Source organism: Taeniopygia guttata, chromosome 1A, assembly GCF_048771995.1.
Source record: "Taeniopygia guttata chromosome 1A, bTaeGut7.mat, whole genome shotgun sequence".
NCBI classification, from domain to species: Eukaryota; Metazoa; Chordata; class Aves; order Passeriformes; family Estrildidae; genus Taeniopygia; species Taeniopygia guttata.
In genome coordinates, this window is record NC_133025.1 from 6,397,588 (window position 1) to 6,425,249 (window position 27,662).

The 27,662-nt window shown below is 42.4% G+C and overlaps 1 protein-coding gene across 3 annotated transcripts in view; it reads left to right on the top strand.

Moving 5' to 3' along the window:
- Nucleotides 1-27,662, top strand: part of CAMK1D (calcium/calmodulin dependent protein kinase ID) — a 205,678-nt gene that overhangs the window by 72,239 nt on the left and 105,777 nt on the right. For all 3 annotated transcript variants that reach the window (XM_012568832.5, XM_012568833.5, XM_002192005.7), the window contains exon 2: nt 15,553-15,684. In XM_012568832.5, the coding sequence (XP_012424286.4) occupies nt 15,553-15,684 (132 nt within the window). The remainder of the gene's footprint in view (nt 1-15,552; nt 15,685-27,662) is intronic.

Consider the following 27,662-nt stretch of genomic DNA (forward strand, 5'->3'; position numbering starts at 1 on the left):
GTTTATATTGCCAAGAAGCTTTGAAAAGCTTCGACTTGACTCTGTCCTTTGCTGATGTGACTCAGCATAGCATAAATCAGTGTAGTTTCATCAGCACAGTAACTCAGATAAGTACAAGGAAAGGACCTGGCCCACGGATAACATGGAAGTCATACAGAAAGCCAGGGATGGATAATTTCAGAATATAGATGTAGTCATGGTTGTAGTAATAATAATAATATTTTCCCTAGTGGGAGAAAAATAGACCTTTCATGGTTGTTGTGCCTGGAGCTATTAAATATGGATGAGACAGATGAAATGCTGCTTCTCCTATTACACAGAAATGAATAAACAGTAATTCTCAATCACTGTATGCATCTCAGGCTTAAAAACCCACAAAGACAAGTTAAATATGAACACCTGCTAACATTCACGTGTGCCACTCTGAGGCTCTGTCAACAAAGAGAAAAGGTTTGCTACCCTATAAAGACTCTGATGGCCACTCAACCAAAGGGTATTTACCCTGCTAAAGTTAGGAAAATAAGTTCAATACCAAACATGGGGGTTCAATAAACAACTTCACTGCTCGACTCACTGGGTTGATGATTCTGCTTGTTTACTGCAGCTTTAGCAGTGTGTGATGTAGAAAGTAAAAACACTTCCACAATTTTAAATTTTCATGACAAGATGGGGGGAAATGATGCCAGCCTTTTAGTGAATCTCTTTTCTGGGGAAACTGAGCTTTAGTTCTATCACAGATGATAAAAATGTGGGGACAGCAGCCTGTGACACAGAAGGAGGGCTAAAGCAAAAGGTGGAGGGAGTGGAGGCTGTGTGTGTGTGTGATGTGGCAGCATGTGAAGACAGTCTCCCAGTTCAGTAATGGGTGATGGCCTGGGGAGACCTGGGGTTAATCTCTTTTATGACCTTCCCTGCCCTAATTCCCATGGTATTTCAGATGTGTGACAGCACTGCCTAATCCCATGAGGGAGTTGTAAGGATAAATGCATGAGAAATTGTGAGGGTTTGGGCTATTCTAGCTGCAGGCTTGCAAAGGCAGATTGATGTATGGCATTTAAACCTTGGGATGTGAACTTTAGTTTAACTGTTCTGATCCCACAGGGAAGGGATGACTGTTATGTGCAGGGGTAATAAAAGGCCCATCACTTAGAGCAAAGATAAAGGAAGACAGGGGCTCTGTTTGTTCCAGAGAGATCAGTCTGAGAAGATCACAGAGACTGTTTCCTCCATATATTTTTGATGCAACTTTCAAAACTGTGTTTTCCCTGGACATCATGTAGTAATTCTCTGCTAATCCTCTGAAGTCAGAGGTTGTCTTTATTACTACGTCTGATGAACTACTAGATGACTGGATTGCTTAGGTGCAAAAAATGTTTTTGTTTTTTTTTTTTTTTGGCACTGTTTTCCATGCACTTTTCCTTGGTTTTTTGCCGTGACTTAACCCTAAGGAAGTTCCTGTCTGCCTCAGTGATTGCTTCATGGTCCATGCATTTTGCATTTAAGCCTATGAGCTGCTGTTTGCTGCTGCTCTGCTGCATTGATCACCCCTAAGAACAGCTCTACTGGGTCAGACCAAAAATGCAGCTCATGCTGTGCCCTCTCCCTGCAGCACATATCAGGGGAGGAATGTACAGGTCAGCATTTAGTAATAATGCAATTATGGTACTGTGGATACTCCCCTAGAGTTCTATGAGATGTGTGCAGGCATTTTCTGACACTCAGATGGTGCCTTTAGTGGCATGAATTTAGTGGGATGAATTTTATAACCAGTATTTATCTAGTTGTTTCCTGAATCCTTCTTAATGGCCACTGTGCCCTATGGGAAGAAGCTGGATTAAGTGTTTTGAAGGGTATCCTTGCTATCCTTGCTGCATCACCTAAGGTGACATGCTGTCACCTCATCCTTGCTTTAGAAGGGACAATGACCACCTTCCCTGCTCCACTCCCAGGTTTATTTTGTGTCCCTCTGTTTTCCTTTCTGGGCTGCAAAGTATCAGGTGATTCAGTAATCCCTCATAATGTCACTGTTCCATGATTTTGATCATCACTGTCATCCTCCCTGGTGCCATATCCTGAGGTGAGAAGAAGGAGCTCAACAACACAAAGCCTTCAGGCTGTGGCTGTGTGCTTTCTTGGTGACCCCTAACACTGGATATTAAATAGATTTGCCATTTATTCCACGCTGTTTCCTGTCTTTTGACCACTTCTTTGTTCTTGCAAGAAGTTTTGCCTATCTTGACAGCTCATCTACTCAGAGGTCCTTGAGGCACCCCATTGAAATCTAAAAAAAACCCACATCAACAGCATTTTCCCATCTGCATAATTGTTGACCCTTCCAGAGTACTCCAGTGCATTTATGAAGCCTGGATTTCCTTCTCTAAATCCTCAGTGTATCAGATTGTCCAAAGTGTTCAGTAATTGTATCTTTGGTGAGAGAGATACGCTTCAGTACAGTTTTTACTGACCTGCTGATGTCAGTTTTGCTAATCTGGAGTTGCTCTGTAACTCCTGAATCATTTCTTTGCATCTCTTTTCCAAAGTTAATTATGCTAGCTGCCTTCTAAATTTTGGGTACACATAAACTTTAAGAGGGAGACTCCAGCCCGTGTTTAATTTCATGCCCACATTCCCCTAGAATTTTTGGGTCAGTCCAGTCTATGACCCCTTCTACCAGCCTTGTAAAGAAGGTTTCCAGTGTAAAAATCTTCCCAAACCTCCCTGCAATGATCACACATGACAAAAACCCAAATTTTTTTGTGACAGTCATGTGAGTTTATTCTGTAAACTGCAGAATAAACATCTGTAGGTGGTTTCTTCCTGGTCCATCAGTTATCTGGCACACATCTGGCTTCTCATATGTGCAGAATAAGTCTTTATTGAGTTCCCTGCCTGGTGCAACTGTTCTTTAGGTGCTTTTCCCTACCCTTTGAAGTTCTTTTATTTTAGCCACCGGAACTTGAAATCCATTTTTGCTTCCTCATTTGGACACACAATTTCTGGGTTTGAGGATGTTGTCTTACTTCTCACACTTTCTCCTGCCCAGCTGCTTAGCCTGCCAGACTTCAAGAATTTCTTTACCTGGGGCTTATATTTGGTCTGTGTTTCCAGCATCAATATTTTCAAATAGTGCTTATGTTTCCTGCAAGTTTTAGCTCTCCTGGTTCTGTCTCCCAGGACCTTCTCACTTCTTGTTTTGACAACTTTACTCATTTTTACAAGTATTTCTTTAAAATTACACACAACACTGAAGATTTAACACAGTGTAAAAGGTAATGCTTTTTTTCCTTAGAATTCTGGGTATGTCTCATGTCTCCTATTATAGATTGAGAGTTTCTTGTCATGGAGAGTGAGGGGGAATCCAGTTCTTGCACATTCCTTTTCCTGATTGTTTCTAGCACCAACCTCTAGTCGTAGTTTAAAAACCATTCAGTGTATTTGTGATTAAAACCCATTATGTGACATGGAAAACCAGTTGGTTACTTAGCGTATTTAAAATGTGTTTCACTGGAGAGTTATGGAATGAAATTATCAAGCATCAAATTTAGAATGAATGAAGAAGAAAGCTTTCTCATATAATTTGTACTTCATTGTGCTTAATTCTGCAGGAGACTGAAATTTAAAGTGTAAATGGTTGGAGAAATGAATTACAGAGAGTAGTACAGGGCAGGTAGCTGAGACATGATGGGTCAGTGCAACAGTCACCTGAACAGAGATCCCTTTCCTGGATCTCTGACTGCTGGAGGCTGGGGGATAAACAGGGTGGGAGGAAGTCTTGTGCTACATGAGCCCCATTTTTTAAGCTCTTTGTTAAAATTAAATTCCTACCCCTGGAAGAAAGCAAAACTCATCCCCAAGGAAGTAACATTTTTTTATGCTATTCCAATGATTTCACACACATCCTTTTGACTGGTCATGTTTTAATGGGCTCAAAGGTTATTTCTTCATAGTGAACCTCCCCTTATGATCATGGTGGGCAGAGATGCTGTCTCATTTTGATTTATTCCTAAATTCCAGGGATCAACTTGTACCCTTGCTGTCAGCATCCAGTGTCCAACCCATCCTCCCCTTCAAGCCCTTTCACTGACAATAAACAGAAGCTCCCTGGGAAGCTAAATTTCTGGAATATTTTCTGGGTTTTTTTTTTTCTTTAATCAACTTTTAACCTGTTTTGAATACTCTGCAGCCCATCTCTTCAGTGGGCTGGTGTATCAGCCAGAGCACCTTTGTACCCCACCTGTGCCACAAAATCTGTGGCATCTTTTGCCAGCTGGAGCATACTCAGGCTCCTCAGCCTGCTGCCAGTGGCCTGTTGTTTGCAGTATTTTTGGGAACTGGCTTTCAGGTAGTCTTTACAGTGCATTAGGAGAGATATTCCTGCAATCCTGCTTGCTCCTTCTTGCTCTGTCAGCATTCTCCTGCAATCCTTTTGGGGTTCTTTAAACTTCTGGAGTGCAAGTCACCTGGGAGGAAAATATGCTGTTTCCTTTCTGTCCATGAAATTATGAAACAGCTTCCAAAGAAACACAGAAATTATTATTGTCAGGTTTGAAGACCTTTGTTCTCTTCTTCCCACCCTCATCAGCTCCTGGGTCATTTTACAGTGCCTCTCATCCCTGCTGTCCAAGGTCTGGGCTGAGTTATCTGGACCCACATGAAGGATGGGAAGCACAGAGGTGGCATTGTCAATGTGTGTGTGTAGCATGTCAACCCTAGATAGAAATTAGTTCTGAGAAACTTCATTTTTGACAATAGTCAGGGCACGTGGCATCATCTCTTAGGGAAGTTGTCATTGTATTACGAGACTGTAATGTGCTGTGATTGTATTTCAGATAAAGGCAGTCAGCGTGCTGTCAGATTGTTTCTGCTCAAGTTTTCCAACACAGAAGGACATCCCTGTGCAGCAGTTGGCTTTAGTTGGTGTTTGTGAGCTGGTTGAGGCACTGAGATGGTTCCCCCTGTGCTGTTGCTCACTGGAGGGTGGCAGGGCAAGGCTGAGGGATGAGTGGCCTAGCTCTGCGTGTGCTTACTGTGCTGGAGCTGGGGGCTGCCCCAGGCTCTCATGGCTCTGGTGAGTCAGGTGAAGCTCAGGAGCAGCAGCTTGCCCTGGGAAATCTGTAGGACCTCAGTCTCTTTCTCCTTAGCAGCACATTTGGCAAACACATTAGGATCGTGCTCTATTAAGTCTAAACCAGTTGCTGTTAAAGCAGGAATCTGATGACTTTATGGACTATGTGGCAGATATCAGTGTCTGTCTCACTGCGGATGTCTTCATGGACCATCTCACCAATATGTTGCTTCCATGGACCAGACCAGACCAGACTGGCCTCTTTGGGTGGGGAAGTCTGTCCTCCTTTCAAATGAACTACAGGAAACACCAGCACCTTTTCTCTCTTGTGATTCTCTGACACGCTCAGCTGCTTTCATGCAGCTTTGCCATGCTGAAAGGGCTCATTCCCTGTCTTCTAACATCACATGGGCAAGGCAGCAGAAGGCAGGGATGGCTCCCATCCTCAGGGGATGGGATTGCTGCAGGGCTCACTGCTCTTCTCTGCTGCTAAAAGCATGGGATGAGCTCAGAGGATCACTGTTTCCAGGCCTGGATGGCTTCCTGCTTCATCTGGATCCATGGTTAGGCTGGGAAGGATTTGGATGGGAGCTGGTACAGCTTCTAGTTCCTCACATCTCCCTGGTGAGTTTAATTTCTGCCAGTCCCTGTATCCCCCATGACATCAAAAGACGTGCCTTCAGAGCAGTGTGCAGGATGGTGACAATGACTATGAGGAGGAAAGGTGTGCTGGTGTTGAATCTCTTTGGCAAGTAACCTCCCAAGTCTCAACACAGCACCATGAAAATGGAGCCATGGAGAAACTCCTCATCAGCAGAAGCTAAAAGAAACCCTCTTTCTGCCCTGAGTTTTCATGAGAATGACCAAGGGTGGCACATGTGGAAAGTGTGTGGCAATTCTTTTTGCAGAAGTATGTGTGAGTTGCAAAAGGCCCTGGTAACTTTGTGTACAGTTAGACTGAAATAATCTGTGCCAGAGTGTTTATTTTCAAGTTTGCCAGTTGCTAGGCAAACCAGTTTGCTGAGTTTCTTAATGTACCTCATCTCAGACATGAAGCTGCATGTGGAGACATGAGTGAAGAGGCTGGGGAGTAGAAAAGCAAACACTTTTCCTTGTGTTTTGAGAGGTGGCCATTGGGAGTAAAGCTGCAGATGGAGCTCTGAATATCCTGCGGTGCCTTTCCTACCAGAGCTAAGCTCTGAGCTGTAAAACAATTTATTTGTATTCTACCATCCTGAACTGTCTTTTTCTCTCTCTCTCTTTTAATTTTTTTTTTTTTATTATTATTCTAATCTTCAACTTGGAGTGGGCAAGGATACAAAATGCACATCATTTTTAGTCTAGATATTTAAAATGGATATGCAGGACTGGCTGAGGCAGCAGGATGAGAACAAGCCAATTAGAGTTTCACAGTGGCACAGAAGGGCTCTTAGACAATGGAGCTGTTCAGCTGTGCTTGTGACAGCTCTGAACCCTGTGGCCTCCTCTTTCAGTGGCTGCTCATCACATTCATGGAGGTGCTTCCTGGCTGGGGCTCTACATTGGATCTGGAGGATTGAAGTGGAAAATACAGATGCTGGGAGATGTGCAATGGTTTCATGGTGCAGTTATCTAATTTAAATTTGCCCTTAGAATGGGCATGAACCATGCTGTGATCACCTGCACTAATGCCTGGGCTTCTCGGGTGATCTCTGTGACCAAAGTTGTGCAGCAAATGGAGCAGGAGGGTTTTGGCTGACAGGGTTTGAGGATCCTACAGACCACAACGTGCTGTCATTAATTTTGGGTATGACATAAGCATCTGCTAGAGATGCTTTCCAAAGCACAACAGGAATATACCCTTTTAGATGATGCAAAGCTCTCAGCTTCTAAGTAATTAAATTAAATAACAATCACAGAGCTGTTTAAGTTGGAAAAGACCTCCAAGGCCACTGAGTCCAGCTTTTAATGCTGCCATCTTCAACAGCAAACCATGTCCCCAGGTGCTACATCAGTCCATGGAGTTCCTGTTCCTCAAGGCCCTCACCTTTGGAATGGGCAGTGCAGTTCATGAAAGGCAGGGTTGGTGTTTGAAAATCACAGCTCAAATGATACAGTCCTTTGCCTCTGATCGCTGGGGAAGGCTATCAGAACTGACACTGTGGCGTTATTTTGTAGAGAAAGAAATGCCACTTGAATGAATGAGGTGCTGTGCAGACTTTTGTGTCTTTGATTTGTGAAGTTCCAAACACCTTTAGGTGAAACTCTTGGCTAAATGGGAGTTTCCCATGGATTAGTCACAGCTGCAGAATTATTTGATCTTTGGGCAGTGGATAGTTCCACCTTCACTACAGACCTCTGTAGAAGGAATGTAGGAATTGTTGGAAGCAAAACTACAGTGTCTGCCTGGCTTTGCTGCAATATCATCTACTTTTTTCTATAATTGATTCAGCCTCTTAGAGACTGCCACAGTGGGACAGATCTTTCATGAGTTTCTATGTGGAGAAAGAAGAAGAACCAGACTTTTTCAAATTGGTGTAATCTACTTAATTTGGCCAGATAAGATCTCCAGAAATAATAGACCCTGCATATGTCAGTGCTAGAATAGGGAAATGCTTTGAAAAAAAAAATTATGGAGATCACTTATGCCTCTAGAAAGGTTTGAGGTCATTCCTAGAAAAAAAAGAAAGGTTTATTTTCTTGTGAGAATGCTGCCATCAGATAAATCCTGGGAGACGATGAGCTCTTTTTAACTCATAAGATGAAAGTGGAAAAAAAGGTACTTAAATGTTCACTTTGGGAAGAAAGTGATCATCAGTGGGAAAAAAAAACAAAACAACCCTGCTTAACAGCTCATTTGTGAAGAGTATAATGGAAGGAAGATCTCAGTACAGAGAATTGTATGTTTTTCTTGATGGCTTTATTGTGACTGCCACGGAGGATGTAATGTAAATGTAATAGGCCTTTAAAGACAATACTTCCCTTTCTAATAGGGGTCAGGATTAATCAGAAAGGAGCAAACAGTTCAGAGAAGACAATGACTGTAATAACAAACATGACTGGGGATCTGAGCTGGGCCAGTTTCCCTTTTTAGCATCCATGTATCACTGTCTCAGAACAGACTGCATAGCACCCTATTACATTAGCATACACCAGACAGCTCAAACAAATTAGTTCATCTTAAAAAGGGAGGAGATTCTTCAGAAACTTTCCTTTTTGGCTAAATTTCTGTGCCTTGTGTGTTTTCATTCATCTTTGAACCCAAATTTTATGGCACTGAAGCCTGCATTCCTCATTCTACTCTGTACCTGATGGCTTTTCTTCACTGGAAGTCTCCTTGATTGTGTGTTTTGGTGCCTTCACCCTGCTGGTGTGTGAACTGGAGTGACAAGAGGTGCTGGTGGAGTGTGCCATGCCCTGCTGTGACCTTGGAATTCATCCTGGAATAAAGAATTAATCCCAGCTAAAGAGTGGTTCACGTCGTTTCCAGGAATGTTTTCCTTGAGTGAAAATCACTGTTGCCCTCTAAGGGGGTTGTTGCCGGGTGAAGGGGGTCCACCTTGACTATACTGTCATAAATTCATGCTTTATGATGTGCAACTTTAAATGTTTTCTGGCTTCATAGAAGTCTCTTTCCTCTAAGTAGCTTTCCTTTAAGTAGCTGACATGGATTTCCAATCTTAATCCACCACTTAATTTAGTGGGTGGGCTCTTTTTTTAAATTTCCCTGAGATTATTAAATATTGAGCAGCTAAACTAGAAGAAATTATAAGCCTCAAATGGGCATTAAAATTCTTGCATCTGACTCTGGTGACAAAACCTGTCAAAACACTAAGCTGTTGTAACTGTAGATAATAGCACCCACAAAAACCAGAAGTTAAACACAAACAAATAGGAAAACTCTTGGTGGCTACACAAGATTCAAAGCTTTGTGCTGCTCATTCTGTTGCAGACTGAAATGCTAAGTGGAAACCCATCATTTATAAGGAGGTGAACAAAGAAGCTCTACCTGGAGTGTGATATTGTTGGGTGGCTCTGTTATGGTCATGGCTATAAGCCCCAGCAGAGATCTGGGTGTTGATGGGGTTACTTCCTCCCAAACATCTTGCTAAAGGGGAAGCAGCAGAATGTCTGGAAAGAAAAGTCTGGACTTGGGGATGTGCTGCCCAACCCTGGGCATGGTGACTCCAGGGTCCTTTCATACCGTGGCTGCTCATTGCAAGCCCACTGTGGTTTTAGGATACCTTGGACAAGACAAAATGCTGAGGGAATGGGCATGGGGCAATGGCTCAGGGCACAGAGAAAGGTGTCAGTGCTCCAGAAAGGGAATGGGCATGGGGCAATGGCTCAGGGCACAGAGAAAGGTGTCAGTGCTCCAGAAAGGGAATGGGCATGGGGCAATGGCTCAGGGCACAGAGAAAGGTGTCAGTGCTCCAGAAAGGGAATGGGCATGGGGCAATGGCTCAGGGCACAGAGAAAGGTGTCAGTGCTCCAGAAAGGGAATGGGCATGGGGCAATGGCTCAGGGCACAGAGAAAGGTGTCAGTGCTCCAGAAAGGAGTTGCAGGAACACCCAGCAAAGAGTATCTGTGCCTCTTGCCATTGTTGGAGTGTCCATCAGGATATAGCAACAGCATTTTGGCACAGTGGGAAGTGCTGATCATCATCTGGGGTGGGTTAATAGCAGCCCCAGCCTGTGGCATCAGGCACCTCCATGGGATCATCACTGTGGGCAGGGATTGGGATCAGTCCTGGAGAGGGGAACCAGGGTCAGACACTGCCCAGGGCAGGGCCATGTCTGGTGTTAGAGCAGGCACTCATGGGGCCCCAAGGTAGGAAACAGCATTTTCAGTTGTGGCTGGGAGGCTTACTGGAAATTAAATGAGTAGGGAGGCTAAAAATACCGGTGTTAATACAGTGATCCCAGTTGTTGTGCTCTTGCCCAGGCAGAGGAAGCATTGCCATAGAAGGGGCTGCAGGGTTGGAACTGTGTGTTTGATGAATGAAAATAGCTAAAAAAAGTATTTGTGCTCTAAAGCATAGATGGCTGCCACCAGATTAGTCAGCTTTTTGCACGAATTTATATTCAGTTCTTGGTAATATGCAGAGAATTTGGTTTCTGTACCTTGTGTAGCACAGTCCCAAAATCCTTCTCCTTTCCTCTTGGCTGGCTAAAAACCCTCTCCACACTTCTATGCTGTTAACTTTGCATTCAGACATCACCAAACTATTGGAAGTTAAATTGTAAATTCATTGTCATGCAGCCATTAGAACACTGATGGACATGACTTTGGAATGAAAATCTTTATTTCCAGCTTTATTTGGGTTTGTGTTGGGATGCACCTGTGTGAGGAGAGTGAGGAGGTGTTTACAAAAACAACTGAATAGAAAATGAAAAAAAAAAAAAAGTCAAAAGAGAGAACACGAGTTGTGCAGAAAAATGGATTAGTAGAAAAGTTGTCTGCAGGACCAGAACTCCCTTGGTGTGTTCCACAGAGCTTGAGCTCATCCTGCAGTTAACTCTTTGAGGCCCGTGAAAGAAGCTCTGAAAATGCTAACAAAGACATTTTCTCCCCTATATTTGTGGTGCAATCCAAAGTCACCTTTCTTTGGAGAGTCAAGGAACAGAATTTGAGTGTGGTTGCCAAAGCCACACTATGAAAATGACCTTTGGTTTGATTTGTCTCCCTTTGATTCAGTCAGTCTTTCTGTCTCAGGGTGGATGGACATGGTATATTTTTCAGATGTTGAGTGTTCACTTTTTTCCCCCTGGTTTGGCCAGGGCAAAGTACACATGGGAAGCCAATTGTATCATAATTAAGAACATTAGCTATATGCATCCTGAAGATGTGAAATCTGTTTCCTGGCTATGTCTGTTGACTTAGTGTGACAGAGCACCTGCTAATGTGGTGGAAAACTGCTCAACATTGAGGTTGAATGGAAAAAATAAAGTTTCATCCATCCATCCATCAGTTTTTTGTTCATTTTGTCAGTATATTTGTCACAGCAATTTTTTTTGTAGAATGAGAACAGATTTGCTCTCATAGTATATGCTGTTCATTGTATTTCAGATATTGAATGTTCATAATAAGTTACAGTTCCAACAGAAGAAGGAAAAACATACTTGTTATTTGTTTTGCATTGATCTGCAGGATAGCCTTGCAGCCGCTGCTTTCTCATAGAAAATCCAGTCTCTTTGGGTATGAAAAATGTTCATATTTCAATGTTAATCTTGAAATTATAATCTTTAAATCTATATAAAAGAAAATTAATGCACAAGAAATAATTTAAATTAATCAAAACTCTAGAACATTCGCATCTCATAGGATACTGCATAGTCCAGGTGTTTGCAAGGGGATGAGGACTCAAAGCATCTCAAGAACCCTCTAGAATTTGCCATTATCTTAATGTTACTCATTAAGTTTTTTAACATCTTTTTTTTTTCCTTACATTGTTCCTAATTCATATGGAAGTGATCTAAATCATAAAAATATTCCATGCCTTAATTAGAAGTTTGAAAAGAGCAGTTCCTCCAGGATAAATGATAATATGGTCAAAACTTTCAAAAATAGGTTGTTGCTGCACACGGATTTTGGCAGCTAAAAGTGGTTTCATTTTGCAGAAGTTTCTTGCTTACCCATTTCCACCACTGTCCTACTTCCTCAAAGCCATGATGCTTTTTTGCTCATTTGCTATCATCTGCAGGCAGGACAGGGGAAATTCTTGAAGGATTTGGTAGCTCCTCTTCAGAGAGACAAAGACTTTGTCCCGGGGCATGTTGGAAATGTTGCATTTACCTCCTTCCCAACTGAAGGGAATGGTGCATCCCAACCCTTTCAGACACATTTACAATCATAATTTTTAACTAGCTAACTTCTTGTCCCAATTTAAAAAATAAAAATCTATATCACAGTGTGATATTTGGTCTTTTGCTTGATGATGTTTAATGGAAGCCATGGCCTTTTCATAAAAGTCTTGTCATGTTGATGGTGTAAAATGCAATATTTTCCTACCCCAAACTTCTTGCTAAAACTTTGTACAAAATTACATTTTAAATATCAATAAAGAATTATAATTAATTATTAGAAACTAATTGCTTTTTTCATTAATATAATGATTTTAAGGGCAGTATTAATTCCTTTTGGGGAGAAAAAATCTTTCTCAAGCTTGCTGAGCTGGTAGTTCTGGGGAACATTTTTGAGGAAGTGGGGATTTGCTGTAGGATATATTGCTCTTGGCAAGAAAATGAGCAGCCTTGTCTTTCTGACTTTCTCTCTGATATTTACCTATTCATGCTTGAGTCAAGAGGGGTTTAGTGGAGGCTGGACTGTGTCATTAAGGGTGGATGAATTCAGCTGCATGTTTGAAACTATGATAATTGCTTGCCCATCTATTCAGTATTTTGACTCTTCCCTGACTCCAGCAGACTCCAGGAATATCTTCACTTGCTGGTGCTCCCTCCCACCCTTTCTTTCCTCTTGCCTTATATTGCTGAGTCTCTGTTTAACACTCTGATCCCTCTCTGCACCTGTTCTCTTCCTTTTCTTTCCTTCCTGCACTTCACTTTTCTTTCTTTCTTTTGTGCACTGACTCCTTGCTTTGCCCCCCTCCCTTGCTCTGTGAGCACAGGAGCATATGAAGTGCACAGAATAATGCAGAATGCCTCACTTCTGCCTCCTCACATCTGCCTCCTGCCCTCCCAGCAGATCCAGCCCAGCTCTCCCCTTCCCATTGCCCAGGAACTCTTCCCAGCATTAGCAATTTCATACCATGGCCTCATATAAAAATCAGTGTAAAAAAAGCACCCTGTCCGTGCCTGGGGTTGACATGGGACCAAACACTTTAGCTGAGCTTCAGGTTATTTCATGCTATAATGAGAAAGGTTGTTAAGGAGATAGGGAATTGGGTTTCATGAGTATTGCAGAGCTCCACAAAAAAAATTTCATTTAAATTCACAGAGGCTCTTTCCAACCAGGGAAACCGTGTCTGATAAGTGGAGGAAGAAATGCAGCGAAATGATGGAGCCAGCTGAAAAGAGGTGCTTCACAGAGTCAACTATATAGTGCAGAGGGGAAATAAAGGGATTTCCTCTATTTTGTTTTCTGAGATCAGCAATGAAATGCAGATTGGAATGGGAGCTCCCTGTGTTTTTGTAATATCATAAACACTGGGAGAGCTGAGTGATCAGTAAAGGACTGGTGGGAATATTGCAGCTTCTAACACCGTTTAACTGAAGGCAAGGAGCCTGTTCAGACACAGCTGGAGCAAAGTGCAGTGCTGAAAGCTTAAGCAGATGAGACTTAAGGGTTTCATGGATTACAGCTGGGAGCAGCCCTGTGAGTTTCTGAGTGCTCTGGTCTGCAACCAAAGCTGGTGAGCACCCAGAGGTCTCAGGGCTTTCCAGCAAAAGGGTTTTGTTGCAGTTCTGGTCTGGCTGTCCCAAGCATGAGGGTCAGGATGAAAACCTTATTTGGTGAATTGAATGGCTAGGGCTGTCAATAACAGGAAAGGAAAGAACATAATTAAAAACACTCTGGGTGGCTTATTTGTGCAAATCATTTGGCTCAGTTGTGTGAACCCTAAATTGGAGCCCGTGATGCTCTGACATGCTCTGGTGGATTATACACAAAGCAGAAAAGGGGGAATCATTCTGCAACTCCAAGTGGCATAAATGTAGCCATTGTCTGTCCTTTTTAGTAAAAATGAGGCAAAACATTTCTTGGTTCAGAGGATCACTGCCCCATGTGGACAAGCTGTCAAACATCTGCTCTGTAACAGCATGCGAGTCTTTTTCCATCAACTTCCTATCACTATTTCCCTATCTGCTGGCTCCAAAAGCATTTCTGGGTAAACAGGTACTTTGTTTCCAGAGCAGCAGCCTCTTCCTTTTGCTTATCCACTTCATGATTCATGTGGCTGTTTTGCAACTCGAGAGCTGTTGATGAGGTCACAGCAGCCTGGTTGTGTCATCCAAGTGCATGACTTAAAAAGGAGGAGCCTGTCCAGGAAAGGAAATTCTTTTGTTTATCCACAGAACATCTAGATAAGCAGCAATTGTCAGGAATGAAAACCAGAGAAAGCTGGTGGTAGTCAGATGAGGCTGTGACCAAACATTAACCTTTAAAGAGCAGGCTGGATGGTTGGGTTTGCTCAGCACCCTCCTGAGTATTTATCAGAGTGAGCTGTGTTGGACAGCAGAATAATGTGCTCATGAGGGGAAATAATAAAGGAAACACTGCTTTTATTTCTTATAAATAAAACACAAACCTTCAGCTGGTGGATCGTAGAATCAAAGAATGGTTTGGGTTGGCAGGAACTTTCAGGATCATATAGTTCCAATCCCCTGCCATGGGCAGGGGACTCCTGCTAGACCAGGTTGCTCAATCTGATCCTTCAGCTGTCATTGGGTTAGACAAGTCCTTGGATCTGATCTCTCTTGGACAAAGTGAATGCTTCAGGAGGAGGTTTTAGTGAATAGGAAAAAGGTTTTACTGTTCCTTATCAGGCAATGCTCTCTCTGGCCCAGTACCCTGCTGCTAAACCAGTAACAAGTTCCAGAATATAAGGATGGTCCTAATGTACCACTGCAAAATCTGTCCAGAGCAGCAAAGTCTGAATGATGCTCAAATGCTCAAAAAATCTGGGAACTGAAAAAATGTGTCCATAACACTGACTGTGATGTTTTCCTGGCCTATTCTTTGTTAGGTTCAGAGGCTTGGAAGGAAGCAATGACAGTGCAAGAAATAATACACTGTTATGAAATAACCCAATGAAGGAGAGGCACTGCCCATTCTTGGCAATTAGTGACTGGCTGCTGTGATGATGTTTCTTTATTTGTGTAACCCTCTTGGGGTAACCATAGGGAGGCTGCTACTAAGGCCAACGTTTAGATTTGTGATTTAATCCAATTCTTTGTCTTTAGTGGTTACACACATCAGTTTGTGCTGTGGAGTAACTCTGTATGCATAGAGAAATTGTGATGCAGCCTGAGTCAGGGTTGATCCAATGGTGAGGAGAAGCTCTGGGCAGCCCAGCGGGGACCAGAGTGGGGGCCCTGACCTCTTGTGGTGACTGAGGAACCAGGAGCACTCCTGACACTGGTGTGTCACTTAGTCCTGGGGACACTGGGCTGCTTTGTGAATTAAACCTCCAAAAATCTCAGAAAGGGGAAAAGTACATCATCCACCAAGTCAGTAGCCAGACTATGGTCCATGACCCTGTGTACAGAAATGGTACTTTCTCATTTTGAAGCTTTACTCATATCTCTGCTGGATTGTTGTTCTTTATTAAAATGATTGTGTCTGGTAAGCCTTTAATGTACTGCCTGAGTGTGAATGGCTCCATATGTTTGTAAAGGCAAAGAAAGATGTTTGTAATGTCATTTCTGTGTTTAACGAGAGCAGCTTCCAAAGGACACCAGAAGAACTACGTTCAGTGGTTGTGTTTCAGTTTACAGGTTTCAAAGATAAATTACCACTTTAAACCAGGGCTTTTCTTCTCTTCTTTCAGGGGTGCATTCTCTGAAGTTGTTTTGGCTGAAGAGAGAGCGAGTGGAAAACTCTTTGCAGTCAAATGCATTCCCAAGAAGGCACTGAAGGGAAAGGAAAGCAGCATAGAGAATGAAATCGCAGTGCTGAGAAAGTGAGTACCAGACCTTCATTTCTGCTTCTTTGCTTGTTAGACTCTTGCATTTGAGGAACAGTGATTGACAAATGTGACTGAAAAGTTGCTCAGCCCATCACAGGCAGACAAGATCATGCACATTTAAATGGTGCTGAAAATGTTTTGAGAAATGCTCTTTCATATTCACTGCAAAATGGGAAAGGAGTGAGGCTAGAGTAAGTCTACAATGCCATAAAGAGACTTTATCCACTAAGCATGTCAGCAGTTGTGTCACAGGATTTGAGGTTATAATTTTTAAGGGCTTGAAACAGTCTCTTTACTAATTGCTCTAAAATGATCATGTGCCATGGATTGTCATAGGAGATGATGTTAACCTGTGCCATAAAGATGAGTGGTACCTCTGTACTTCTGGAAGGGAGATGTATTTTTTTCCTTACTTTGACTGGAATACATGGGTAAGAAAAAGGAATTTCACAATTGCTATGAATTCATTGTAGTTATTAGAGGCTCGATCCTTTCCTCTTCTTCATCTTATGCCCTGAAGGTGAGATTCATCTCATCTGACTTGAGACATTTGGATCTGAACTTATCACCCTTGACTTTCATTCTGGGAAGTAGAAAGAGGTTGGTTACTTTAGGATTGGTTCCTCTAGTACGTTTTAAACTTCTAAAAGTATCTTCTCATTGAGTTAAAGGTAGCACAGTTGTACAGAACTACTTTGCACTGGACTGGGACACTCATATCTGCTACACTTCTGTCCCAAGTGGGACTTCTTCCCCATTGCTTGGTAATGTCAGAGGTGATGGCTGATCATCTGGGCACCATGTGACAAACAGATCCTAAAAACTAACTGGATGAAGAGCTCAGCCAGCCTAAGTCAGAGGAGCTGGTTCAAGGGCAAATTCAGACATCTCAGCAGGCAGAGGGGATCCTTTTCAGTGGAGAGACATAAATGGGGCTCCAAACAGCTACAACTATTTGTAGCAGTGCCTTCCTATTGCCAAGCCCACCTTGGGTTAGTACAATGTAAACCCAGTGACAAATGCAGCATGTTGTCATGCTGTGTGGTCTTATTGAGAACCTGTCACAAGACTCAGTCATTGCCATGTCTGTAACCAGGCAATAATGGCCAATAATCACAGCTTGGAAGTCTTTGTGTTGTTGAGTTTTTGTCCCCTGGTACTCATGTGGGATGTAAGAGGGGCAATATCCACATGCAGCAAGAACTGACTTGCATCAGCCTTGATCCTGAGCTGGTAGAGCAGAGAAATCACTTAGGTTATTTCTTGCTTTTGCATTGTGAAACATTTCTGTTCCCTGCAAACAACTTCCTGAGAAACCAGGAGGCAGGACCCAGGCTGTGCTTTTCCAGCTGCAAGGGCAGGAGAATGAGTGGGCAGAAAATTCCTTAATTTCATGCAATTAGATCTACTCAGTCTCTTGTCCTATGCATGTTAGGACCTTAAAAGAGAATGTCCCTTTTTTATCCCCTGGTGTCTTCTACTTAGCTGTTGCTAATACAAACTTTGCCTGTCATTGTCTTTATTCTGAAAATAGACATCCTTGCTTGCAGATGCAGTGCTGAATTTGTATGTGCCACCAAGGAAACAATTAGAAAACAACAAACTAAATTCTGCCTACAGTTGAGGAGAATGGATATCAACCTGTTCCTCTGTTTAATGAATTCTCTGCTTCAAAAGCTGTCAGTAAAAATAGATTTGAGTGCAGTTGAATGGATCCTGAGCAGCTGTTGCTAAGCTCCATCTAAGTTTCCTTGCTTTTGTTTCTTGCAGCTTAACACTGAGTGGGCATGGTTAGCTCTTGTGTTGTCTAATGAATGGGTGGGACCCCAGAGCCCCGGGCTTCCCTGCAGAGCTGTGAGGTGCCACAGCCTTAAATGTACTATGCACTGAACTGCCTCATCTGGAGGATGTGCACAGAGGATGCCTTGCAGGACCAGTTGGTCCCTGTTCTCTCAGGGGAAGGTGTAGAGACACAGAGGATGGATGCAAAGCAAATAGAAATATGCAAATGTACATGCAAAGCAAATATAAATATGCACAGGTGTTGATCCTAGTCTCCCTCTCTGGTTTTGCATTGTATCTTTTGAGGATGCTTAAACTCTGATGGGATAAAAGACACCCTGCCTGGCTAAAATGCAGGCAAACTCATTGAGATGCTTCAGAGAAGCTTCTCTTGTCCTACACTGGACTTTCTCCTCCTATCCTCAATCATTAGATTTTTATTTTCCTCCTGACAAGCTCTGTGCTTTCTGGCAGACTTCTGCCAAATGTTGTGAAATGTAACAACTCTTCTTGATTTCCCTCAATTGTATATCAAATTGAGGTCTGGTAGGAAATCCTGAATATACTCCCTGCAGTCTGGCTGCTCTCAGGTGAGCTGCTCATGACCTTGTATGTGGTGCTTAGAACAGTCAGAGATTGTGCTGGCACGTCCAGGATCAATGCCCACAGTGTCCCATATACTTTGTACTCTCAGGCATCTCTGGTGAAGGTTCATTCCCATGCCAGTCCTGCCAAATCATTCATATCTGGCAAAATAAATGTGGGAAAGAGTTTGAACGGTGCTGTGTGTCGAAGTAATGTTTAGAGGAGCATTTTTTGCAGTCGGGATTAAAAGTCTGAGCATGGAGTACAGGTGATGAAATCCAGTGACCAAAAGCTTTGGGTCTTCTCTAACCTCTGCTACTTTCCTTCTGCCACAGGAATTATTGGTTGTGAAGCAGCCCTTATTGAAAAGACTTTTGAATAAACAGTTTTACCTGCAGTTGCTTTCCAGCCCTCTCTTGTGTTGGCAGAGAGGGTGTGAGAGGGGAGGTTTCTGGGCTGGGCTCTTAGTGTGGAACCAAAACTTCTGTCAGTCCTTCTGTGTGTCTGGACTAAAAAGCTGTTGGGAGTATTAATCCAATATTCTGTGCAGCATAAGGTCAGTGACTCCCATGTGAAGTACATGGAAGGTAGGAGATTTTATCTCTGTCTGTGGGCTTGGACGCTCTGGCTGCCAAAACAAAATGACACATTTTAGGAGCGATGTTCTGCGAACAGAGGAGCCGAGCTGCCAGCCAACTGATCTGCATGTTTGTGTGAGTGCCAGAGTGAATCATGCATACTCCATAATTCTATTTTTCCAGCCGTGGCCAACAAATCTGTTCTTAAAAAAGAAAAAAGGCGGAAGAGCCGTTAAGTCAATATTTACGCCTAGCAACCTTAACAGGGTTCTTCCAATATGGACTCTTGTGTCCCGTGGAAATCCATGGCAACGTTCCCCGAAGACTCGGATGGGTGGGGACGGAGTGGGAAGGAGCTCACTGTTGAGTGATGTGCTGGGAGAGACTGAGTCTGCAGTTAATCCAGAGCCTGGGCCTGACAAAGCATTTAAGCATGTGCTTAATTTCAGACAGCAATTAGTTCAGTGAAGTTGGTGAGGAGGCTGAGCTCCCCTTGCTTGGATGTTTCAGAGGAGGGTGAGAATCCCACTGTGTTTGGTACCACATCAAGAGGGGAGTTTTCTTTTTATCTTAAATTAAGACATTAAGACATGTGGAAGACATGCTTAGAATGGCTTAGAATGTGTTTGAGGAAGAAAATGGGTTCTCTGGAACTGGACTGTCACAGCTGCATTAACTGGCTGTGGGGTACAACAGCACACAGTCCCCTCTGTGTGACACAGCCTTTCTCTGAACTGATGTGTGGGGAGTTTCATAACCTGCTCTGAAAGCAGGTTATGGTTTTGAGCAGAAAGAGAAATGTGTTCTGGTTTTGAGCAGAAAGAGAAATGCAATCCTTTCCATTGTTTGCTGTAGAATAGAGGAAATTTCTTCCACTTATGGTAATTGTGCAGGTGTGAACATGCTGAAAGAGGAATCCTCTGCTAGACAGGTTCTTGAAGGCAGTGCAGAGTGTGAGGAGTTGGACTGCAGAGAAGCAGCAGTCTGAGGTTCTAGTTAAAGAGGAAAAAATAAAAAGCTTATAGGTCAGAAAGATAAAAACATGCCTGATTTGCTTGTGGGGCTGATTTTGGGTTTTTTCCCCTTTGGCTACACCACTATTTATCACAAGAAGTTCTCTGCTGCCTGGGTACTACCTGCCCAATTGTACAGTCTCAGTGCTGAGTAAGAGCAAAGCAAGGAGAGGAACAATAAACTGTGTGTAGCCCTGCACCCAGGTATTTTGATTGCTTAATGGCAGTAATGTGCACATGTGTCTTGTTAAGCAATTCTGTCTAGCTAGCAAATCATACTCTGCTTTAGCTAGTTTCTGCTGAACAGAGATTTTAAAAATAATTTCTAAGCTATTTAGGTATCTCTTACCTTCTCCCCCACCTCTTTACTATCCTAGATCCTAGGAGGATCCTAGTGGAAGAGGCATCATTAAATTCCTTATTACAAATTAAATCCATGCCTTACCAAGGTCTGAGGCTTTTTTTCCTGTTAAACAGAGTGAACTGTTCCCAGCAGGTCAGCTAAACTTCTGCCAGTGCTTTCCATCCCTGTTTCCTCAGGAGACAGGATGCTCAGGCAGTGATTCATGCCCAGGCACTGCCTCACTCCTTATGTGCCTGCACCTACAAACAGGAGCTGCTGCTGGGATAAAGAGCAAGGAGAGGAGAGAGGAGATGTTCTCCTGCAAAGCCTGGGAGGTCAGGGCTATACCCAAAGTAAAACGAAACAAAAAACAGCAGTGAAAAGTTTTCCTAATGTGGGTAGAATTGTGGGAGCTCCTGCTCTCCCATAAACCAGATGATGGTCAAAGGAGCTCCTTGCTCCATGCCAGGAGGCAGTGCTGTTCCTCATATTGAACATAACAAGTGTGGAAGAATCATCCCTTCTCAAGATTTACATGAAGGCTGCAGAGGTAATTAAAAAATTGTACCTCTTTGCTCTTTTTCAGCAGCCCAATGACAAACTCCTTGTAAAAGCTCTCTGTCCTAGATTCTTATCTCTGCTATGCCCCAGCCCTCCAGGGCTGACTCGATGGTCTCCAGGAAGACAAATCCAAATTTAGTTTTGAAACCCATTAGTTACCTCTTATTAAACTCTTCTGTGCAATTTAACTTGGAATCAAAGGCTACATTAATTCTGAATAAAATTGGCCATGCAGAAGTTTAATGTGCCCTAACATAAATTCAGGCATTTAATTAATTCAGATGAATGTTCCTGATTGACTCTGGGGGACAAACCAATCTATTCAAGCCATGATTCTGTTCAGGTCAAAAATTACAGCCCTTGCAGGCCTGTGTGGTCCCAAGTCCACTTTCCCAGTCTGGAGGCTCTCCTGGTGCCCAATGATGTTCTCCTATGTTAATTGTTTTTCTGTCCAAGGCTGCACAGCAGAGTACAGGCCAGCTGAACTAAAGAGGAGACATTCATATCCTGTGTGGATAAGTGCCAACATAAAAGTGATAGTAATTAAATTGTGTAGTTGATGTAAAAAAAGCTGTGGGATTGACCTTTAAGGGGTTAATGACCAATTACTTCTTTGCACCCCAGTAGTAAGAGCTCTTTTTTTTCTATCAAGAAATGGATAGATGGTTAGGAAATGAAAAAACAACAAAAAAAAAACCCACTTGACATCTCTGTCTGTCAGGTATCATAATTTCTCTGGTGCTTTGCTTATTCCATAGACAAAACAGGCTTGCTGCTTTTTTTTTTTTTTTCCCCTGTTTTTTCCTCCTCGGTGAATAATGGTGAGAGGATCGGCTGCCTCAGCAAGAATTGAAGAGACAGCTGGTTGTTATATTAAGTAATCACTCTCTGAGAAAGCTTTTATGTAGATTTACTTGTTAAAACCTGGCTTGCTCATGCCACTGCAGTTGCTCTGGGGTGACAGAAGGCTGACTCTGCTCTCCCTGTGCTGCCATGCTCCAAGCCCTGCCAACAAATCCAGGACATCCCAAAAACCTGCTGCTCAGTGGGGCCCTGCATCCCCAGGGATAGTTCAGGGTGTTCAGACACACAGCCACCAGCTAGGGTGGGATACCCAGCGGTACCATTAGTGATGCTGATGTCAGTGGTGTCAGGGTAAGGCCCTTCCAAGAATATATTTGTTGGCATCAGGCATGGATTTGCTTCATCATTCCCCCCATAGATCTTTTGGGCTGATCTGGATGCCTGCAGGGACCCGTGGTGCCTGCCCGTGGAGCCTCCCTTACAGCTGTGCACTGCTGCAGAAATCCCTGCTAGGGAGGCAGGCAGGCATGGCAAGGGGCCAGGACCTCCAGAACTCGGGGTAGGGGGACAGTTGGGCATGCCTGGAGGCTGACATCAGCCTAAACCATGAGATCATCTCCTGGATCGAGGAGATGCAGACTGGATGAATTGCCCTTCTCCGGTTTCAGGTGAAATGGAATCTGACCCTCTAAATGTGGGTATGGCACAAGGCAACTTTGCCTTGGCACTCACAGCTGGCTCGGTGTTAGGCAAATAGTTTTGCTGCAAAGAATTCATCCCAGTGGAAAAAAAAAAAAAAAGTGAAACCTGAAACAAAGCTGACACCATTCTTCATCACTAAGATGCTGGAAACTTTGCAGGGGAAGACTTGCAGCCAGAACTGCCTGGATTGCATTTCATGCTAGATTAGATGTAAGCAGATATTGAGAAACAGATCAAGACATCTTAAAAAATCCTTAAAATACATTAAATTAAATAGAAAAATCCCCTCTGAAGTGGTAATCACAGAATTCTTTGTATCTCCTCTGGTCTTGCACAGTTCCATTCATGTGCAGTGTGCTGGGTCAGGCTTCAGGGATGGTGTGTGGCATTTCTGTGTCTCAGCCTGACTTCACACCCTGCACACCCAGACAGCTGTGTGCCTCCAAGGAGATTACAGCATGATAAGTCATTTCACTGTAATTGCTGGATGGTGACACAGATGTTCTCTCTCCTGGGTGGTGGTGGTGGTGTTTTACCAGATCTCCCTGGCATAACTATTGTTATCCAAGGTCATTCCATACCTTGACTCGTCTCAAAAAATGGCATATCCATGTTAGAAGGAGGACATGGAAACACATTGTCACTCAGTACTCCAACTGAGTTATTAGAACTGAATTATTCCTAAAATATTTTAAGGAAGTAACAGTTGATTTCTGAAGGAGTTTTAAGAAGGGTCCAAATGAACAGAATGAGTTTGAGTTTAGAATGTCAGCCTCAGGTGGTGCCTGCTTCTGTACCACACAGAATCACAGAATATGCTGACTTGGAAGGGAACCACAAGGATCATTGAGCCCAGCTCCTGGCTCTGTGCAGGACACCCCAAGAGCCACAACACGTGCTTGAGAGCATTGTCTAAATGCTCCCAGAAATTTGTCAGGATCGGTGCTGTGACCACTTCCCTTGCACAGGTGGAATAACAAAGCCAGGGTCCTCTGAGTGCTCCTAGTTGAAGAATGAGAATATGTGACCTATTTTACAGTATATATCTCAGGAAGATGCCTATGATTGTGTTTCAGTGGTACAAGTATCTGATTATATTGCCTTGTCTGTTGCTTAAAAGAAAGACTTGTTGAGATGCATAAAACTTTTTGAATAAGATCTGAAAGTTTGATAAATGACAGCTTTAAATCTGGATTCATAAGGTCTGTTACACCCACATGTTTAAACCTTAGAGTTACCTCATTTGCAAGCACATGGTTTTGGTAGTAGGGACAGCATTTTCTCCAGTGCTTGCAGTTCAAAACTTCAAGGGTGTCTTGGTGCATAAAAGCAGCTAAGGAAGCACTCAGTGTACTCCTAGGTGGTTTCATTAGGCAAAATACTTCCTCTTCTCTTTTTTCTCCCAAGATTCTTTATAGGTAATCTGGAATGTTTTGTCCAAAAATAAGGGTTTTGGGTTTTTTTTCCCATGGAAGTAATTTCTTTATTTGGAAGAAGCAGAAAAGTTGTTTAAATGTCTCATGACATTAGGGAAGTGAAGATGTCCTTGTTTAAATATTCTCAACCTATTGCATTTTGCCTCTATTCTCTACATTTTTCTTGCAACATGAACTAGAAGAATTCAGTGTTTTGTAATAAGCAGTTGTGATGTGCTGGTGGGGACCCAGTTAGTTTCTAACTCAGGGTGACCATATTTTGGTGATGGGTAAGTTTTAGATGCATAGTCCAAGCAACTCGGTGGATAATCCTTTATCTTATTTTCATTCTATTAAAATCCACATCAGTAACTCATAAAACACGGGACTATTGGACTGGTGAAGCAGAGTTGTAATTTGTGAAGCACTGCATAAAAAGAACAAGTAAATGCAAGGTAAGAATCATCTGACCAGCTGGAAGCATCCTCCAGGTACACAGCTGCATCTAAGCTCAAACCTCACTTGCCATTGAAATAATCAAATATGCATTTCTAGGTGGATCAGAATGTACAGGGAGGATAAACAAGTCTTCCAAAAGTGTCAGTTCAAGAAGGTAGAAACAGAAATCTTATCAGAAATGACAGTTTTCTTGAGTACTCCTTGTCCAAACCAGTTGCTCTAAGTTGCATATCAAAATGCTTTGTAAACAAAAATTGCTGTATTTTTTGCCTTCGTTATATGAAATTAGATAGAAATTTAATCAGTGGGCAGATTTTTCTGAGACTCCAGTGTGAATTTAAAACAACTCTGTTGGCAACTTACACCTCCTGTTTTCATTTATTGAAGATGAATCACGATTAAATTTTGTGTCTCATTAGGGTAACAGTTCTAGGTGCCTTAAACCAGAGTTTGGCAGAAGGGGGCTGGTTCTGACTATAATAAAATGAGGAAATATTTGTACTCTGTCCCACGTTCTGCTGCATCAGGTTAAATCTGACAGCAACCTCTGTGTTTGGAATATATCCAAAATATCCTGAACTGACAGCTGCATAAATTAATTGCTATTTGACCAACTAAGTCTGCAACTGTCAACTGTGATACATAATGATGTTTTTCTTGCAATGCTTACTCATGCAATGCTTTGTTTGTGTTTAGTAAGAGTTTTTAAAGGGAAAAAAAGTAAAAAAAAAAACAAACTATATGTACAGAATTTATCTTTTAACAAAGGCAGACATGTAAACCACTCATTTAGTCTGGGGGCTGCCCTGGTGATGAGTTTGACCAAGGAAATGCTGATGATAATTTTATTCGAAATTAAATATTGGTTATATTTTTAAAAGTAGAAATTCTATTTTTTAAAACTGTGTTTTATGGTCATAAGGCATTGGCTTAATCAGAATAAATTTTTTTTATCGTGAATTAAGAGTGTCCCTAGTAAGGGGTTGTGCTTCTGCAACAATAGGACTTTAAGCCTATTAGTCAAATCAGTTTTCAAATAAAGCCTAACATTTTCCTTGCCTGCATCCATGTTTCTACATCTCTGGCTATCAAAGGCACCTGGCTATATTGCCCAGGTCTTAAATCTCTCTAAGTGCAGAAACCTTTGGATTAGTTTTAATACTGACAATTTATATCAGTAAGTGGACTATGAAATAATTTCCCTAAGGATAGGTGACAGCCAGCTTTTACTCTGCCAACTATTTCATCAAATGAAAATTGTGGAGCATTACATTAAACAGGAATCCTTTTGCCTCTTTGACTTACCCCTTCATCTTTTTGTCCAGGACAGCAGACATAGCTGAATTCAAACCTTCTTAGGGTTTATAGGTTCTTCTTTGAAATCACCTAAACATATAAATACCAGATTTTTTTTTTTTTTTGAAAGTTTGTTCTATAACTTTGAGAAGGGATATTTGTAGGAAGCTTTTGCAAATAATCCAATATGTACTACAGGTCTATATGGTACCAAAACAACCAACTGACAAATAAATAGCAGTGAACTGTGCCAGATATATTTCTGCACATCACCAGTGTCACCTTCTGAGATTAGTCCAAATTTCTATATATAATCTGTTTGGTTCCCACCAAATAAAACAACAACCTGCTTCAAATATCTTCATACCTTTGTGATACTCCTGTCTTGGCTGATGCACCAGGGATTAAACTGTGACCTTTTTCGACTTACACGTACATATTTTTACAGCTAAGCAGCCATTCCCTGCAAGGCCCTGGAATGGATTCAGGCCTTGGTGGACTGGGCTCTGAGTGCAATAGTTAACTTGTGCTGAAATACTGGTTTGAAAAGTCCTCATTGGTGTGGGGTTGTTTCTCAGCTGTTTAATTTTTTTTTTCTCCTCCACCAAAAGCAGAGGAATTCCCATGCAGCAGCAGCATTTGGCATACTACATTTTGTCAAGAAGCCTCTCTCCAGACCAAAGCAATCTGGTCACTCCTATGTCTGCTGTGAACTTGATAATTAGAAAAGAAAACAGTGGCTCTTCACAGCTGTGCTCTTAAAGAGGATAATGGGGGATTTCTACCTGAAAGCAAAGAGGAAAGGACTTTTTCATTGTTTTATATATGCTCTCTTATGCAAACCACAACAAATACATGGATATGACATGATCCAAAAAGATGCAACTTTTATTGGTATATATAGAAATGCCAGTTCTCCCCTTTCTATGTTACAGTAATAGTAATGGCTGTCTGATTTATATTTACTACAAGAGGGTTGATGGGAGGGAAGCTGAAAATTTTTGTGACCTTTGAAACTTTTCCTTCTGTGTTTTTTGTGTGTTCCTGAGAAAATTGCTGTTGAGTGAAACTCCTGAGTGTCCCACAGTGTTTATGTCTTGAAGGAATCATCCTTGCCATTTATGGTCTCCAACACACAAGTCCCAGCCATGTAGCACCAGCATGGATAAATGAACACTCGTCATTAACAAATAGACATGGGTAATATGATCTAATGCTATTCTGGTCAATAGGAAAATTCAAAGTCGTTGAACTTGGTTACATGACTCCTCGAGGCTCCCTTGAGAATCTTGGCCCAAAGCAAAAGGGGAAAGAAAGCTGAAGCTGAGGTCACCCGTGTGGGTTGCAGGGCTTTGTCTTGTTTGGCTGTGCAGTGTGGACTCAGGGCTTTACACACAGCAGAGCTGCTGCACAGCCTCCTTCCCTCTTCCTCAGTGCCTTCCAGACTGATACAGCCAAGAAAAGGGGCACAGCCATGTGGGGATCTCCTGTTCCAAAGGTGGTGGCTCCTTTTCATGTCCTCCTTACTGAGGCCTGGCTGAGCCCACACAGGATCCTGATTTCCCACTGAGAGCTCTGTGCAATCTCTGGATCAGGACTGGGAACAGTTGCTGTTCTGTGGTGCTGCTGCTGATTTCAGCTGCTGTGGCTGAGGCCAAACTTCAGCCTGCAGAGAGAGAATCTGCCAGGGACTGGGCATGTCTTCTCTCCTCCTTCCATGTAGCCATGGAACAAGGAAATCCAAAGGGTTGCTCCTGTGGGAGGAGGAGAGGAACATGGTCTGTGTCTTGCTCCTGCTGGTGTCATTAAGTTGTTTTTCCTTCTAAAAACTGAAAGACCAGAGAAGAGTTCATCACCAAACTTCACCATGAAAGGATTGGGTTGGCACGTAGAGATTTTCTCCCCTATTTTCTCTGATTTTACTATTAGGATGCTGAATTGCTGACTTTGTTTAAAATTCCTCCTACTGTTAGAAGCATATGTTTCTGATTTTCTTTCTTATGATGACGTAGTTTGCACTCTTATCCAAGAGCTGTTTTCTTAATAGGACCAACTATATTTGGAATCACTCTGAATTGCTCTTGAAATGGAAGATTGATGTCAGTGTTTCTGGCAGTCTTTCACTGTATTTCTTTCCCCATAGTTGAGCATTAAATGACTATTCAAGCTGGAGCACCTACACCGTTTTATTTTAACATAATGAGATTTGTTTTATTTTAGTGCTGTATATACTCCAGAGTAGCTGATACAGGTGAATTTATCAGTGGGATGGTTTGGGGAGAATTTCGTAAATAACAGAAAGAGGATGCCAGCTAGTGTAGAGGATTCTGCTTTGCATCAGTTTACACACAGGGAAATCTTACAAGTTTTAGAGATGTGATCCTGTATTGACATTGTCACATCTGTATCTCAAGCACACTTGAGTGGCATTTTT